The sequence below is a fragment of the Choristoneura fumiferana genome, chromosome 3, assembly GCF_025370935.1.
Source record: "Choristoneura fumiferana chromosome 3, NRCan_CFum_1, whole genome shotgun sequence".
NCBI classification, from domain to species: domain Eukaryota; kingdom Metazoa; phylum Arthropoda; class Insecta; order Lepidoptera; family Tortricidae; genus Choristoneura; species Choristoneura fumiferana.
The window spans coordinates 11,693,597-11,711,566 of record NC_133474.1 but is presented as its reverse complement, the minus strand read 5'-3'; the positions used below and the strand labels follow the sequence as shown (position 1 = coordinate 11,711,566).

At 36.5% G+C, this 17,970-nt stretch overlaps 1 protein-coding gene and 1 long non-coding RNA gene across 2 annotated transcripts; one reads left to right on the top strand and one right to left on the bottom strand.

The window, feature by feature from the left end:
• Positions 1-4,431: 4,431 nt before the first annotated feature.
• LOC141426213 (uncharacterized) lies at positions 4,432-5,786 on the top strand. The gene is made up of 3 exons (XR_012451211.1): positions 4,432-4,556; positions 5,215-5,328; positions 5,702-5,786. It is a non-coding gene; the product is annotated as an uncharacterized lncRNA (long non-coding RNA).
• Positions 5,787-15,187: 9,401 nt separating this feature from the next.
• Positions 15,188-17,841, bottom strand: LOC141426212 (collagen alpha-2(IV) chain-like). Its single transcript, XM_074085065.1, has 2 exons — positions 17,416-17,841; positions 15,188-16,139 (listed from the first exon to the last, which is right to left on the bottom strand). Exons 1-2 carry the CDS (start codon positions 17,527-17,529, stop codon positions 15,876-15,878), a joined length of 378 nt encoding a protein of 125 aa, XP_073941166.1. The 5' UTR covers positions 17,530-17,841; the 3' UTR covers positions 15,188-15,875.
• Between the last annotated feature and the right edge of the window lie 129 nt (positions 17,842-17,970).

Sequence of the window (17,970 nt, the reverse complement as noted above, 5' to 3'; positions counted from 1 at the left end):
CTGTTTTACCTCCTAAATTAACTTAAAATATACTTTAAGTCCAAAAAACAAAGATCCAAATAATAACAATGTAATACTTACGACGTTTCGTCACAAGACGAGCAAAAGCGTTCGATAAACAAAAGAACTTTCTTCCTTTCAAAAAGATGTCATTCTATTTTGGGAACAGGGTAATAATGGAGTCTCAATTACATAAGACAGATTTTTTTCATTTGACAGAGATAGAACACAAACAAATTTACAATATTGACATGAAATGAAACGTACTTATAGATAATTAACTAAATTAAGTTAAGGAATTAGTAAATGCATAATTGACAACATCTCAAATTTTTAACACTATATGTATGTATGTATGTATACTTAACTCTTTATTTTACATAAAATATATGAAATCCCCCCCCCCTTTTGTTCTGAGAGGCCTGTGCCCAGCAGTGGGACGTATATAGGCTGGGATGGATAGATGGATGGATATGAAATAACTTTTAACAAAAGAAAAAGATGTACTATCAGCCAAATATGTGGTCTACCACCCTAAAGTTGATAATCGTTCGTTTGCATGTCATAAAACAATAATGCCAATAGACGTGTCTGTCAACTTGAAAGTTCGACTTTAGCGACATATTCATTTGATAGGCACTTGTTCAAAAATTGATAGACTACTTATTTGGCTGAAGGTACAAAGGCGAACTTATCCCTTAGAGATTTTCCAGTTAACCTTTGAACGATTGAAAGGACATCAGAAACAAGAGTGGATACTACAATGAAAAGATAAAAGGACCGAAATTTTAATTGAGCGAGACAATACATGAAATATAAATAAATGAATACCAACACATACATGATGGGATTAATCCATTATATTCCCTGTGAAAAGAGGTAGACGCCAATATTTATGTATTTTAGCTAGGATTGTTAATTGGTTAAACTTACTCATTCTAAAAAGGTATAACTGAAACTATACGACACAGCAAAAGAAAATTCTATAGACTCTAATAATCTTCTTCTTCTCTTTTAAAATATGGCTGTTCTGTCCTAATAATTTAAAAAAAGAAGTCTTATGACAGAAGTCAGGTCAGACCAACGCTGTCACTTGTCAATGAGGGCTATCGTTTTTTGTCTCACTAGATGGCGCACTGTTGCGTGAGGTTTTTAAGTGTGGTTTTCAGAGTCTGTTATTACGGGCGTTAAAAGTTTAAAACCAAGTTTAGATTAAAATCATATTTAAAACACCTTAAAACCGTGCCATAAAAATATCCAGCAACCACAGTGTTGCTTAGTCCCGTTTTGTTCGGAAAAAAAGGGAGGACAAAAGTTTCCAAAAGACAAAACTGTCTCAAAACACAGACATTCATTGCCCCGTAACGCATAATTGCCATAATAAATTTCAGGTAATGCAAAATATTCACAAAAAAAATCTAATTATAAATAAACCCGCGTAGCTCACCCAAAAACTATGAGATTTGACATTTCGGAGACCTCACGCTACACTAGCGCCTCTAGCGGCGACTTCATTCGCGATAGCCCTCATTGCAAAACGAGGCGAGAACGACTTTTTTTAAACAATGAGAGAATAGAATTTGCTCTATTCTGTCGTACAGTGAGAAATTTGAGTTTTCGAAAAAAAAAATGATTGGTGTGAAGGTCATAATCCGCATATTAATTACCGTGAAATAAATTTAGGTCGTTATATAGGGTGTCCCAAGAAGTAGTGATATACAAGAGCCGGGAGATAGAGGACCTAGAGGGCTATCTGAATCACCCCCATGTATGTTCCGCGATTTTTCGTATTTTCGGAATTACGACTTTTTTTTAAATTTTTCACCTATCGCCGAGTGCGATGAAATTTTTATTTATGGTGACGTGAATTATTGCGGTAGATGCTTGTTTTTTTTTTGTGTGCTAAGCTGATAGATAGGCCAATTCAGTATGGTAACATTTACTATCGTTAGATCTTTCATCATCATCATCCCAGCCTATATACGTCCCACTGCTGGGCACAGGCCTCCTCTCAGAACAAGAGGGCTTGGGCCTTAGTTCTCACGCGGGCCCAGTGCGGATTGGGAACTTCGCACGCACCATTGAATCGCTTCTCAGGCTTGTGCAGGTTTCCTCACGATGTTTTCCTTCACCGCAAAGCTCGTGGTAAATTTCAAATGCTGTACGAAGAATCAGGCAATTTACCAACGTAGAAACTGCCCGGCTAGTTTATTTCAGTTATTTTCACAGCATAATGTCCTACGGTATGCTGATTTGGGGCAAGGCAGCCGACATAGAAACTATCTTCATTTTACAGAAGAGGGCAGTCCGGTCGATCTACAACCTTGGCTCCCGAGATTCACTTAGAGAATGCTTTAAGGAGATAAACATCCTCACTGTAGCTTCACAGTACGTACATGATGTGATATTGTATACACACAAGAATATCGAGTCCTTTAAGAAAGTGTCAGACGTACATGATATCAATACTCGTAATAAGCACAAGCTTGCAGTTCCTAAATTCCGTCTACGGAAAGTAAGCAAATCTTTTGTGGGAAACTGCGTGAGATTTTACAATAAAGTTCCTGTAGAAGCATGGAAATTGCCACACAACTCTTTTAAAGAATACATAAAGAGTGCACTCCTGAAGAAAGCTTACTATAAAGTTGAGGAGTACTTATGTGATGATGCGACATGGCCAAAACTGAAAGCCGATGAAAACTTGGGATGTTGAATGTGTGATGTGATGTACTCGTGTTTGTGTGTGTGTGTGTGTGTGTGTGTGTGTGTGTGTGTGTGTGTGTGTGTGTGTGTGTGTGTGTGTGTGTGTGTGTGTGTGTGTGTGTGTGTGTGTGTGTGTGTGTGTGTGTGTGTGTGTTTATGTCGGTGTATTTGTATTGTATAGTGTTGTGAAGTGTGACTTGGCAGTGTCCCGGCGCATTTCGTGTCTAGTTTCTGGTTCTGTTGCCGTTGTCCGCGTTGCAGAATTTAATTTATAATATTTATTAGTTTGACATTTGGAGACCTTATACATCTCCTTTTTTTTATTTTAATAATTATTATTAGTTTTTGACCTTGGAGGCTTTTTACACCTCTGAAGATTGTATAATTTAATTAATTTAATTAGTTTACTTTGACATTTAGAGACTATATACATCTCTGAATTATTTAGATTAGGAATTTTATTATTAACATAGGGACTTTAGACATCCCCTTGCTGTATAATAATTTTATTATTAACTCAGGGACTTTATACATCCCTTGTTATGTTTAAGGCTGTATATTGTTAAGCTTATGGATTTTAAACTTTTATAGTTTTAGTTTAAATTCTAGTCACAGGATCGCGACGTCGAAGTTCCCAAGACGATCCCATAGAGCTTATGGGAACGGAAGCAATACCATGCCCTCGGTACCGCTCTGCTTTCAGAGCATGACATGAGTGCGTGTGAGCTAACTTTGGGGGCGGCAGACGTGAACTTGCCTTCGAAATCCAAAAGCTTAATGGTTACTTGACCTGAAATGTATATTTCAGAACCAAATTATTGTTATTATTATTTTAAAATTTATGACGGTGGAAGCATTCTACACTTCCACTGAATGTAGATATAGTTTAGATATAGTTAGTGTTTAGTATTGTAACTAAGGGACCCCATACATCCCTGTATTTCTTTTATTATTATTTTTTGTATTTTTTTTCTTTAATTGTATAATATAGTTTTTAAGTTTTTATTTGTAATTATATTTTTATGAAAAAATGACTTTCTGCCAAGTTTCTTGCGGCGCATTCTTCTTGGCAATGATGGTCTTTCCGAAAGCGCTGGTAGTTTAAAAAAATTACGTGTAAAAGTGCCCATTGCGGCCTATTTACTGAATAAATCATTTGAATTTTGAATTTGAATTTTGAATGTAATTCCGCACATGAATTTCGAAAAACTCAAAGGTGCGAGCCGGGGTTCGAACCCACGACCCTCTGCTTGAGAGGCGATAGGTCAAACCACTAGGCCACCACGGCTTTTTATAGTTTTTTTTTTTTAGATCTTGGTTTTTTTTTTAATGGAATAAAAAAAAATTAAATGCCAAGAAAGATAAAATTACCCAGTATGTTCACAATTTCAAGGGCCCTTAAAAATATAAAATCACATAAAAAAAAATTACCGTTTGGCTTTTAAAAACTTGCTCTAGCTATCAGGTAGCTACTCAATTTCATTTTATTATTCATAAGGCTTCAATCAAAAAATTTAAATCTAAATGTGGTAAGTGCAACATTTTAATTTACATGACGATCAATGCAAGCAACGCAAAACCTTTCTAAATAAATTTCATTCTAATCACGCACTGGCCATCAATAGAAAAAGAACAAAAAACAAAAGACGGTTGACGCATGAGAAAATTTTCACGTTGTTTGGTCATTGTTGTTATTTTTCAATAATTTAAAAATTGTGTTTTAATACTGCTAATTGTTCGTTTTCCCTAATCATTCTGGCTATTCAATTATGGACTTTGACTTGCATTACGATTTGGATTAGTGTTATTACCTGGAATCGACGACTTGGCATTAACTGGACTTAAGTTTACGTGTAAGTGATCATGTTCACTTCACGTGACTACGCAGAAATGCATTTCTATTACGGTTATGCTAGGGGGAATGCGGTGGATGGATTCCCAATTCGCAGTATAGTTACCTGCGAATTGGGAATCACCGTTTTCTGTAATCTACGCCTTTGGCTATTTCCAGTTATGTTAAATTTGTCAAAATGAATCTAACATATAGTCGAATTTTTCCAAGGCCTATAAAGTTCTTTTTCTCTTTCTTTCGCGACAGCGACATCAATTCCGCACAGCATAAAGGATCACTAGAAAATCTCCAAAAATATATCATCATCCCAGCCTATATACGTCCCGCTGCTGGGCACAGGCCTCCTCTCAGAACAAGAGGGCTTGGGCCATAGTTCCCACGCGGGCCCAGTGCGGATTGGGAACTTCACACGCACCGTTGAATTGCTTCGCAGGTTTGTGCAGGTTTCCTCACGATGTTTTCCTTCACCGCAAAGCTCGTGGTAAATTTCAAATGTAATTCCGCACATGAATTTCGAAAAACTCAGAGGTGCGTGCCAGGGTTCGAACCCACGACACTGCTTGAGAGGCGATAGGTTAAACCACTAGGCCACCACGGCTTTATTATTATTATTTTTTCTTAAACCGCTTCTTAAATTGCTTTACCGATTTAATTTTCAGTGTGTACAATTTCACCCGAACTCGAACTACATAGCTACAGGCTCGAGTGACAGGACGGTCCGTGTTTGGGATTGCCTCACAGGGAACCAAGTGCGGATTATGACTGGACACAAGGTCAGTGAATCGGTATAAGCACATACCTAGTACTGTTGAACATTTCATATAGCAACAGCGATACGTTTGTAGCGATAATACCGAATTAGGTATTATCGCCAGGCCAGACCAGGCGTATAAGTTGTTCTAACTTATCTTATCCTCTTATACGCAGGGGCTTTTTTAGGGTTCCCTACCTGAAGGTATTACTTTCGCTAAGGAAGATACAGTCCACGTTTGAACCCATGACCCTCTGTTTGAGAGGCGATAGGTCAAACCACTAGGCCACCACGGCTTTTTTCAAAAGTTTACAATGTCATTATGACAACAAAAATATATATAAGTATATAATATATTATTTTAAAATGAGAACTACTCCATGAATTTGTTCCAGAACCACCAAGTATTGGCGAAATGGTTGGCCAAATATACACACTAGATAGTCCTTAGGCGGCATGAAAACATCCCAAAAAAATATAAGCCAACTGATGGCTTATTTATAAGTCATTCCCCCCCCCCCCCCCTCAGTCTGCATTGTGACACCGTAGGTGACGTATGCGGAGCGCGCAATACAAAAGCGCCTCAATATGACTAAATGCGCCGTAAAAGTGTGCCGCAATTATAAAGGCAGGATTAAATACCCTAATAACGTGACTTTCCATCGGTAAGTTCTCCAGAATCCATAACATTTCGTAAGAAAAGATTAAATTATTTTGGTTAGTATTGTTTGACATTTTTTGTAGGTGATACCAGTTTTCAGTGCAAAATTCCCCACAATTCAGTCAAAATCGTGTTGAAAAGTTTGTATTGGGCACATAACCGAAATATATCGATTTCACGCATCAACCTGAAAAGTTTTTATTTTTAATCGATTTGAGAAAATGTCGAATCTAATTAATGTTCTTTGATATTTTAATGAATATTTGAACCATCTTATTGAGATTCTGTATTTATTTGAGATTGATAAGTAAGTTGTAAACAAATACATATAATGGGGGAGTTAAGGTCATAAAAACTGGAATTTAATAATGCAATCAATAAAGAATTCGCAAAAAGTCAGGTGTTTCGTACAAACGTTCATAAGATGAATATAAATTCAAGATTATGAAAGATGATATATTTATTTTGATAGACTGAACTACCATATGCAATTTGATTCATACTTTTATCGGTCTTCAGAATACCTATAGATCCTGTATTTAAAAAGGCATGGGTGGACATTGTAAGAAAAAGTCGGAGAGAAGACCTTTGGCTGCCTGCAAAATCAGCTGTCATATGCTCCGAGCATTTCAAAAAAAAAAAATGATTTTGTGGATAGTGAAATGCGTCGAAGATTGAAAAAAGAAGCAACTCCGTGCAAGGTATTAAACGGTTATAACTTTAAAGCAGTGACGCTAGCGACAACTATACCGTGTAGCCCTCATCGAGAAGCTTTCGGCATTCCATTGGAACTAACCGCTCACCCGGACAAGAGATATCGTTATCAAGCAATCAAATTAAGATGGTTTTTTTTGGAATCTTTTTGTATTTTTTATTTCAATTCCAATTTTTTACTTTTACGGTCATCCCGTAAAACCTTAATTGAAAATATAAACTGAAATATAGATGCACAGAAAAACCAGCTGCCAGTGCCAGTGCTGGTCTTATTTTTCTGGTTTTTCTGTGCATCTATATTTCAGTTTGTATTTTCAATTTAGGTTTTACGGGATGACCGTAAAAGTAAAAATTTGGAATTGAAATAAAAAATACAAAAAGATTCCAAAAAAACCAATCTTAGTGTTTGATGTATAAAAAAATATATATTTTAATTGAACTATTGAATAAATAATTTATACAAATTCGATAACTTATTTACTATGTTAAATTAAACATTAACATTTGACTGTCGTGGCGCTAGGTGCTACTTATTCAAATCGATTGTTTGGAAAATAATCTTTACAATGCACGTGCTCGGAAAGTGCCTCTTGACAACATATAAATAGAAAATTGGTGATTCCTGCACGCATCCACAAGTCTGCAGTAAAGTTGTATGGATTTTACTTACCGCACTTGTGCGGTAAAGTAACTTTTTAAATTGCCAAATTATGTCCAAACTATTGTTAAAAAAATAAGTCTAAAGAGTCGTTATAGTTAGGCTTTGAACAAATAAGAAAACGTTTGATGCAACCAACTGAATATTTACTGATAAGATAATACAGATTAATCGCGACAGAGAAGAGAACGTTAATTTTTTTTTCATGTAAACTCGTATTTTAATTCCGTCTAAAGTTATGAAAAAAAAGGAAATAAATTCTTGAGTCCAATTCGGACCGTGCGACGTCAAGCGCGCGCACTCTAAAGTTAACCAATGAGCTTCCAGTGCGCGCGCACGACGTAGCACGAACCAGTCATGGTTACCCGTTCGCGCTTGTCATGAAACCCCGCCAAAGTAATGTCCATAAGTTCAGTCCGGTGAATTAATTTTTGATGAGTAAATTAAAATGAAGAGTTTAAATGATGAATTTATATCTGACTTTACGCCGCCTTACGTCCTTCACGAAGCACATAATATTGTCAGTGACAAACTCAATGCTGAACAAAATACGTGAACTATAATATACATAACTAAGTTAATAAACATCTTAAATTGATAGAATAATCTACTTCTACGCACATGGATATTATAACATCTACCGGTATGTCTTATTCTTATTTATTTGCTTTTATCCATTAGAAGTAGTGAACCAATTTTGATTAATTTACAGTTCCAAAGCTAAAAAATCTCAGATTTACGGTAACTTTTTGTTAACAGCTGGTAGATTAGATACATAATACATATACTTGATGATAATTAACTATTACACGGATTTATTCACGGGTTGCACTGATATTTAGCATTATAGGAGCGTGCAGGAGATAAGGACTAGCCAATATAAGTGTGGAAAATGACAAGCAAAAAGGGCTAATAAACAAAGTCTCCTTTACCTATCATTTCGCACCACCAGTACAACACTGCACTAAGTCAAAATAGCTCATTTTTCAGAATCGACGAAAAACCGTTATCCATGTTATTCAAAGTTATAGCGAAAGTGTCGTGAACGTTGCATGTGTAGAATTCAATGCGTATCTGTTTACAATAGTTCAGATGATTCTAACTACGTAGATAAAGCAATATAATGCATATTTTGACTTAATTCACTGTTGCAGAGTGATAGAACGAAATAATAATAAAATATTTCGAGTTACGCGATTTATACTGATTAATTCTGAAATAATACACTGATGCGCTATTGTTTTTTTTTGTCAGATTCATTACACAATAACGACCCATTTGTTTTGGTTCCAGAAATGGTACCTATTGAAAGAGAAATAAAAGACAAAACTTGACTCAAATTAATGCACATTTATCATTAAACAAAAACCCTTTATTTTAATAAAACAAACACTCATCAAAAACGTAATATGTTAAACTTCAAGTACCAAAAAATATATTTTTTCTAACGTATGCTTTTCCTGTATTCTAGTGCACCTTGGAGTTTTTTCTTACACTTAACATAACTTAACAAATAAAAGTCTAGCCACGCATTCAACCTATTATAAAGAAGTGGACCTAAAAAAACGAAAAAAAGACGAAGAAAATGCGCATTTTGGTGTAGTTATTAGGGCAGACAAGATCTTTGCGCCTTTTAGCAGTATACTCAGTGCTGTAAGGAATTGCGGGCATTGCGGCGTGCTGTTTTAAGATAATGCTCAAAATAAATAGCTGTCTGACTGTTAGAACTTCACATGATTTATATAGGAGTGGGATATCGATAGGGACGAAACGTAGAAACTTTGAAAACCGCTCTCTGGGCTCTTTCTAGGCTTAGTAGTGACGTTTTAGCCAAGCCCGCCCCCCATGAAGAAATGCAGTACGGTAATACATTTTGACACAACGCAAAGCAAAGCTTGATTGTATGAGTATTCGCAATTGAGCGTAATTTTTTGAAAATAAATATCAACTTTACTGTATAGAGCTTCAACATGGTATTTTCTACTGCATAGAGCTCTCTACTCTAACTCTACTGCAGAGAACTCTACTGCATAGAGCTTCGACATGGTATTTAAAAGAGAGCGATTCGTCAATTATAATTCCTAAGTATTTTATTTTGCTAGTAAAAGCTATGCCCGGACATGTACAACTTTTACTTGCAGGATCTTTACATTCGTGAGCATATAGCTTAAAGTTTGTGCTGGGGTTAATTGTAACCTGATATGATTTCCGAATTGCATACTGAAGAACCTGGTCTATTGGATTCATCATTAGATGATTCACTTGAGTTGCTGGAGCTTGACGATAATGAACTGGAAGTTGTTGAAGAGCTCGAGGTATTACAAGCGGGCGAGATAATATTTGTTTAGCTGGATGGAATACAAAAAGTCGGATCGGTATCTGAATCATCTATAAAATCTTCTTCTTCACTCTGATCAGATAAAACAGGAACAGGTACCTCCCTATCTGAAACTCCAACGGCTGGTGCTGTCAGCACTGACGATTCATTGGTTGATGATGCAACACTTGTATTTTCAACACCTTTTTCCACGCTCCATTGTTGAACAGAGTGTCTGGGTTCTTCTGCGGTCCCTTCCGATGCCTTTTCAAGCAACATAAGACCGCAACCCCGCTTCATCTGCCAAAAATAAATAGCAAAAATAATTCATTCAACAATAGTGCATTATCTAAAAAATAAAAAAATATCTTCTTAAAAATTAGTAACTAAATGAATTGTTAATACATTTATTTTAATTTATAATGTAAATTAGAGTTTTATGGGTAAAACATAGTATATTATGAGGTTTCAACAAAATTAGAGCATAAATTATATATACCATCAATAGTGTATTATTTAATTGATTTTCAGCTTTTAGGAACAATACAGAAGCATTTTGAAATAATACAAAAAATCTAACTTACCTTCGTCAACAATACAGAACTATTTCGAAATAGTATCAAACACGTTGTTTAAGCACATTCACGAACACTGAATTAAAGCTAAATAACTCTGAGTAATTTTCGTAGTACAACCAACAACACCATATTATTACGAAATAATTCACTGTTGCAGAAAGGCTTTACGTGTGGATCCTAAGGCAGACAAGTCGCAACTGGAAATAATTTTGTGTTCGCGGAATAACTCCGGCAGCACGTCTTCACCAATAGAGAGTCACAGCGCCACCTGTGGGACATTTTTGTAGATATAAATACGCCGGTCTTCGTGACTTACGCGGCAATTTTTTGGCTATTCAGTAATAATACAAAGTCAATTTTGAAATTTTTCGACATAATACAGTGTTGTACTGGGGGTGCGATTTGTAGCTGTAGCTGTTCTAATCTTCTGAGTCAATGATTGTTATGAAAGTTGGTTTAATAAAGTGTATACGTTAACGATTTTGGTTTGGCGTGCATATCGGTATGTATATCTACTGCCTGCTACTGTAGTAAAAGGAGTATGGCAACTAAATGATGTAGTCACTGCCTCGATTTTTTTCCTCGCTTAATGCATTGTAAAACGTTGTATGATATACGTGTCAAAAGTAGGAAATTCCCAACTCGTGCCGGCTCAAAACACTCGCTTCGCTCGTGTTTCAAGTTCTCCGCCACTCGTTGGGAATTGCCTACTTTCCGCACTTGTATCATAAATAACTATTAATACTTAATAAGAATTCATTGTAATATTATTCAGTTTAATATTCACGAATAAAGCATAATACTGTCTGAGCGGTAAAAAATGCGGCTCTCAAATGTATGCCTAAAAGGTAATTTTGTACACAGAGGGATAAAAAGTTTTTTTAGTTTTATTTATTCATTTTTTATTTGATTACATTCGCCATTATTTTTACTAGCGTCTATCGCACTCTAATAATTTTCCCCCCAATTTCGGGACATTTTGCACGCACACAGTGACAACGTGATTGACGTAACGCGAGCGTACGATGAAACTGTCAAGTGGTCGCCGCGCACACAAGCAAAAAAAAGTTGGGACGTTTTGATTGAATGGCATTGTTTCCTACTGAGACTCTATCTAGTGTGTATATAATCAAAGGGCCAAATGTTGGCCAAACAATAAATTATTGATTTTTAAATGTAAACTACAAATTTTGACGTACTTTAAGTGAAATACTGACTTGTACTTACCTAAAGAAGGATATTCCTTCCAAAACCTTAGTGTTACGGTGGCTGCTTTCGCAATTTTTAATCGGACATTGAGGCATTTATCACGTCCTCACGTTGGCTGTGGTTGGCGGGTACTGTCAGAAATAAGAGCACATATTGATTTTGTGCTCTTATTTCTCGGGCCGTTTTCAGAGCTTTCAGGTTGAATGTAGTACTAATTGTTGATCGGAGCAACTGAGCAACAGAGTAGACCAGCGAGACTCGCAGCTTGGCAGTCTCAATGTAAAAGGTCTCTTATCCATTACACCGTATCATACCATGACCGTAAGTAACAGCAACGTGTCAGGCAAAATAGTAGACTGTTGCACCAAGCAGAAAGTTATTTATTATTGCACCGAGTGCCGATTTGGAGCCCGAGCGTCAGCGAGGGCTTTAAAAAGCACGAGGGCAATATAAATTACTTAATGCACTAATCTGCTTTTCTTTCAACTATTATAGCAGGGCTACTACGAATACTACGAAACTCGAATTTCGTGTCGTGCGGTCCCTCTGACAGTTACACTGTTTGATACGAGAGCGAGAGGGACCGCACGACACGAACTTCGAGTTACGAGTTTCGTAGTAGCCTTGCAGGAATAGTACCTAGACGAAAAAAAAACTCATGCCATCCTAAACAATTAATAGGAAAGAAATGTCACTACTCCATTTATTTTAACATTTGAAACTTAACGGTTAAATTTGCACATGTTTTTAAATGAAACAACGAAACTATTTATTCAGGGCTACTACGAGAACGAAACCCGAAACTCGAAGTTCGTGTCGTGCGGTCCCTCTAAAGCCCGTTCCACACTTAGCCCGCGGATCGCGCGCAGCGCAATGGCTGCGAAGGGGCGCGAACGCTAAGTGTAGAGCCGTTTCGCATATTCTTCGCGGTTTCGCGCTTTGTTCCCCAATTTTGGTCGGTTTTTTGTCCCGCGTCAAAGGGAGCGCGAAGCGGGAACGCGACGCGAACGTGCATATGACTCCACACTCGCAGTCCGCGACCGAGTGTATGGACCTGCACCGTCGTTGTGAAATTGGTGAAAAATCGATTACGATGGATACTTGTCATCCACCACCTTCGTTTTCTCCACCGTTTCTTAATTTGCGTTTTATTTTTAATATGTACATAGTTGTAGTACGCTAACGCGCATAAAGTTAGGGACGCAGCAACAGCTACTTCAACGTCCATTTCATTTAACGTTGCGAACATAACTGTGAAAATACCGCGAACCATTGCGAGTGTAGAGTCGTTGTTAAATTCGCGGCAAGTTCGCTCCGCGAAATCGCGCCGTGATCCGCGGACTAAGTGTAGAGCGCCCATAACACTTAGGTATACTATTTAATACGAGAGTGAGAGGGACGGTACGATACGAACTTCGAGTTTGGAGTTTCATAGTAGCCGTGCAGATTACGTACTTTGCTGCGTTGCCGACGCTTCTGCAGAACAGACGCCCATAGGCGTCGGCGGCATCCAGGGAAAGCTAAATTAGACGCCATCGGCGTTTTCGGCACTCCAGTTGCAGATCTGTAGATATGCATAAGAAACAGTGTTCTTAAACCTTTTGTGATTTTTTATTATCACTGCTATTGTACAGAAGTCAAAGATATTAGATTCCACTATTATTGTCTTTCCTTCCTCTTTGTAATGAATAATGTATTTTGTCGGAAAAGTTCGTTTTTAAAGCCTGACCAGAAACATATATGACTATTCGCCATGTTGCGGAATTTCATTGGAACTAATTTCTTACACTGGCAATAAGTTTAATGATTGTCAGTGTCACAGTGGCGGTTTCTTTGAATAATAACAAAAAATGACCAAAACGATTCGTAGTCAATAACGGATCATTGTAAATAATGTTTATAATAAACTACTGGGAAAAAACGCTTGGGGAATAAAATTATTTCGCTACAAAACCTTTTCAAATTATCATTGGAGCTAACAGGTAAACGTTGTAGACAAGTCAAGATGTCATTGTAGTCTGGTAAAAATATGCAGTAATTATAGTTATTAATAAACTTTCTAGGTATATCGGAGTCATCGATTACGCGAACTACGAAAGAAGGTCGTTCCTCCTCAGGTTTTAGGTCGCCAAAGGAAATAGAAAGCATTGTTCCGAGTATACTAATAATAATAATTTAACGTTTATTTCAGGCTCTAGTCCCATATACTTCGTGTTAGTTACAGTCTTATAATGATAATGTAACTAAACTATTGTCATATAAAAGAACAATAGCGCCCTCTTGACAATAGTCATATATTTTTGGTTTTTAGGTATCTTGATACGATGAAAAAACATTATTCACTAGATCTATAAGGAGGTAACTGACTATCCTACTAATCCAACTTATTATATTATAATTATAAATGCGAAAGTTTGTGTGTGTGTGTGTATGTTTGTTACTCCTGCACTCTAAAATGGCCAGACGGATTTAGATGAAATTTTGTACGTAGATAGCTGGACATCTGGAATAACACATAGCCTACTTTTTATCCGATATTACCACGGATAGGGATAAAATCTTAAGAAATAATAACCACTGGGCTTAAGAGTCATGACATTTGGTATGTAGATAGCTAGATGTCTAAAATAACACATAGGCATACTTTAATTCCAATATTCCCACGGTATAGTTGTTTTTAACACAACACCTCAATGAAGATTACGATATAAATTTTGGGATTTCCCACAGGAATTTTGTAAAATCCCTGAATTTCAATTGTAAACTACCAGATCGAATAGTTTACGCGTACATAGGCATTATAATCTGAAATTCGGGAAAAAGGTGGGAGTAGGAGAGTGCATTTGGCTAAACCATGTGTAAACATTTTGTTTGTTATTTATTTACGCATAAGCACTTAAATTATAAATACAAAACATTATCTACAATGGCAGTGCTCGCATCATCCATTACAACTCATATTTTTGCAGATTACATAATTTCTACCACAATATAAAAAATCCTAGGTAGTCGACATTTCTTATGAATTAAGTTATTTATTTTCAAAATACACACTTAGTTTATTATTTTTGAAAAGTTTAAAAGGAACATAAAATGCTTTGTGTATTGAAGGTATGTACAAAGGAAGGCACAGCTAGAATATCACAAACATATTAAAATATTACAATGGGTAAATGTAACTAGTTATATATACGTACTATGGCACTTGTATTAATTGTAGGTATGCTTGAAACATTTCACCAAGGTTTAGTTACTTATTCGATTCTACAACTGTGTGATTTAAGTCAGATAAAATCACATATAAATATATCAGGAATATCATGCGATAATATTTAAAAAAATGGTACAGATCAATTTAAAATAAAATTAAATAATGATTTAAACATTTACATTATAAACTCTACTTACGATATCAATTTAACTATTAAGTAAGCGAGCTTTGGTGTTTTTGGCGAATGTTACCCTATCTTAAAGAAAAAGGAACGCTATAATATTATGGGTACGTACGGAATCAGTAAAAGCTTCCAGCTAAGACCTCAGAATATAACTTCAGAAATTCAAACTGTAGAAAATAATAATGAAATACATATTTAAAATGCGGCTAAGTTATCCTATATTCCTAATGTTAAACAAATCAATTGGTCGTTCCAGCCTACTTTACTTGATAAAGAATAAAATTAATTGAAAAGTAGAACATCTGAATGTTTATATCATAAATAAAAAATGAAATTATCACGAAATATAATGTTAAAAATCATAGCCAGACAGAAATTACACGGCTCACGACTCAAAACATTACGCTCGTCTGGCTTCACCCTTATAGTTATACTCATTGCTTGCTATCACGCACCACCCCCTCTACTTCATGTATAGCGCTTTGGGGATGTAAACGTAAAGCGATTTTTTACTTCAAACTCCTTGTCCATGATTAAAGTTTAAGAACTTAAGAGTCGACGGTTCCTTCCTAATTCTTGCAGGTAATATTTTACACAGAATTTACTTATTTCGCAAACATTTTTGTTTCAACATAATTTGGTCGTCATTAGATTATAGTTAATATTTAGCAGCGATTTAGGCACAGACAGCTATTTAAACAGACAAGTTAAGGGAACTAACTTCGCGTGTCGAATACATACCAAAATAAATATTTACCCTACTGGTTCAATAAATCGGTATTTTGAATCGACTTATCTTAGACAAAGCGCATAAAAATCAATTTTGCGAGGCATGTTTTAAATAATTTCCATCATAGGTAGGTACTAATCACTCTCGTGACTTCGCAAAAGTATGACAAATATTCTCGAAAACTTTGATGCGCTCACTCAGTTAACTACTGGTTTTAATTCTGTCAATAATATTATGTCTGTGGTTTCACAAATAAGGTTTCCTTATGTAAGTATACGTCCACAAGTGAGAACTAATTTAAGTAGAATTACGTGGTGTTTTTAATACACACGGCGCACCGAGAGACAAATTGTCTCGGGGGATTCGGGCTATCTTTTTTGAGCGTCTGTTTCGTTGGCTCCCCGAATTGTTCTTCGATGGGTGTGAGCCAGAAGCTGAGTAAATTGGCGAAGTGCTGGCAAGCACCGCCCGCCCCGTTGCATTCGATGAGAGGAGTGGCACGGAAGTCTTGCAGACACGAGCCGGGGCTGGCCAGAGCTTGCCCGCCTCCTTGTGCACCTGCGCCAGTGTGCTGGAAATAATAAACACCACGTACAATTTACCAGACCATACTGTAATATAAAGCTTAGTGTTATGTTTTTATTACGTGTCTACTAAGTTTCCCTTCTATACATTAACGATTTTTTTTTTAAGAACAGGTCTGCAGCTTTTTGTCTTAGGGGCTGTTTCACCATCCAAAATTCACAATCCATAATCAATGGGTGGTGAAACAGCCCCTTTGTGTTAAATGGTACATATAAGTAAGTAGTAAGTACAAAAAACAATAAATTAAAAAAAATTAAAAACCCTCTGCCTTAAAACATACTTACTAAAAAGAAGAAAACAAGTGTAGTGGGCTAGAACTCTGTTGAGTAGCTAAGGATCCATTAGGTACTAAGAATTTATGAGCTGGTCACGGTTTGAATGGGCTCCGAATGTTGAACTTTAAGTTATGTACTTAACAGAGTTCTAGCCCACTGAACTTGTTTCCTTCTTTTAGTATTTTTTAAGGCAATCGGATTTTTTTTCTAATTTATTGTTTCATTTCATACATTTTTGATGTTTCTGTGAAAATGGAAGATTAACCCTCTGTTTCACCATCCGTTGATCCGTCAAATAAAACAGTCAATGGGTGGTGAAACAGCCCCTAAAACTATTATTTTTTATTACTTGATAGATATGAATTTGAATAAAAAAAATTGAAAACAATTTGGCACCAAAACTCCGCCATTTCGATTTTTCAAGAATTGCATGTATCCAGTGTCACTCGTGTCATCAAGACGAATCCAATGACGTATAATTTATCAAAATCGGTTCAGCCGTTGAGTAGTTACGAGAGGACATAGGAATAGACATACCTACATACATACGGTCCAACGCATAACACTCCTTCTTCGCAGTCGAGTAATATTGCATGTTGTCGCATTGTGTGTAGTCCTATTCTTACATGGAATGTTGCCATAACATACAACGGCCGCCTGTGCTGGTAGGCAATCTTTTGTTGCGTATAAATAATTGTAATATTATAAATTAAAAAGTAACTAGGTTGCGATCAGTTTTGTCTAGGTACGTTTAAACCAGTAAATCGATTTAGAAGGAATTTGGTATGGAAGTAGTTAGCGGACCATAGGAAATAAAATCATTTTTGCATGAGTTTCGCGTGACGAAGTCGCGGGCAACAGCTGGTTATGATTAACCATAAAATACTTTTAATGCTCAAATCGAAATCTAATATGACTAATGAATAAATAAATACGACATATAATATAATAATAATTAGGTATCCAAATAAAAAAGCGTCCACTTACCATAACAAAACTGTATCCCCACCAGAGTGTGCTCCATCCTGATGGACAGTCTGGATTATTCAATGACTGGCTATGGACAGCTATGACATTCGTAGGTACTTCACAGACACACATCTTGAAATATACCTTTCAATATTTCTTCCAGTAGTAGGCATCATTAAAATTGGCTCCCCAGTTGATAGCCAATAGCTGCGGTCGTTTCGACTGGCATAATTACAAGTATCATACATATCACAAACAGGAATGGCATGGTACTGAATTTTCTTACGCATGAACCAGCAAACCCTAAATCTTGATTATGGGCTTTTTCGTTACCGTCTATGTAAACAAGAGAATATCCATGCCAAAGCTCCGTGTGCCCTGGTTCACATGTAGGAATTTGTTCACTTTGACTGTGTTTCACTAAAAAGAATTCCAGTCAAGTAGTCAGTAGTTGTACACGGTGCTCCAGGAATACCCGGTGCTCCCTCTCGTCCCGTCAGACCTATGTCTCCTTTTTCACCCCTTCCTGTCCTTGAAGCCCGGGCGGCCCATGACTCCTTGAGGACCAGGTAG

What these genes read in the sequence shown, in the direction of transcription:
- LOC141426212 (XM_074085065.1), bottom strand. Translation starts at nt 17,529, where the DNA reads ATGTGTGTCTGTGAAGTACCTACGAATGTCATAGCTGTCCATAGCCAG. An exon ending in GGGGATACAGTTTTGTTATG is followed by an intron (nt 16,140 to 17,415) that starts GTAAGTGGACGC and finishes TATTATTTCCAG; the next exon opens with CACACTGGCGCAGGTGCACA.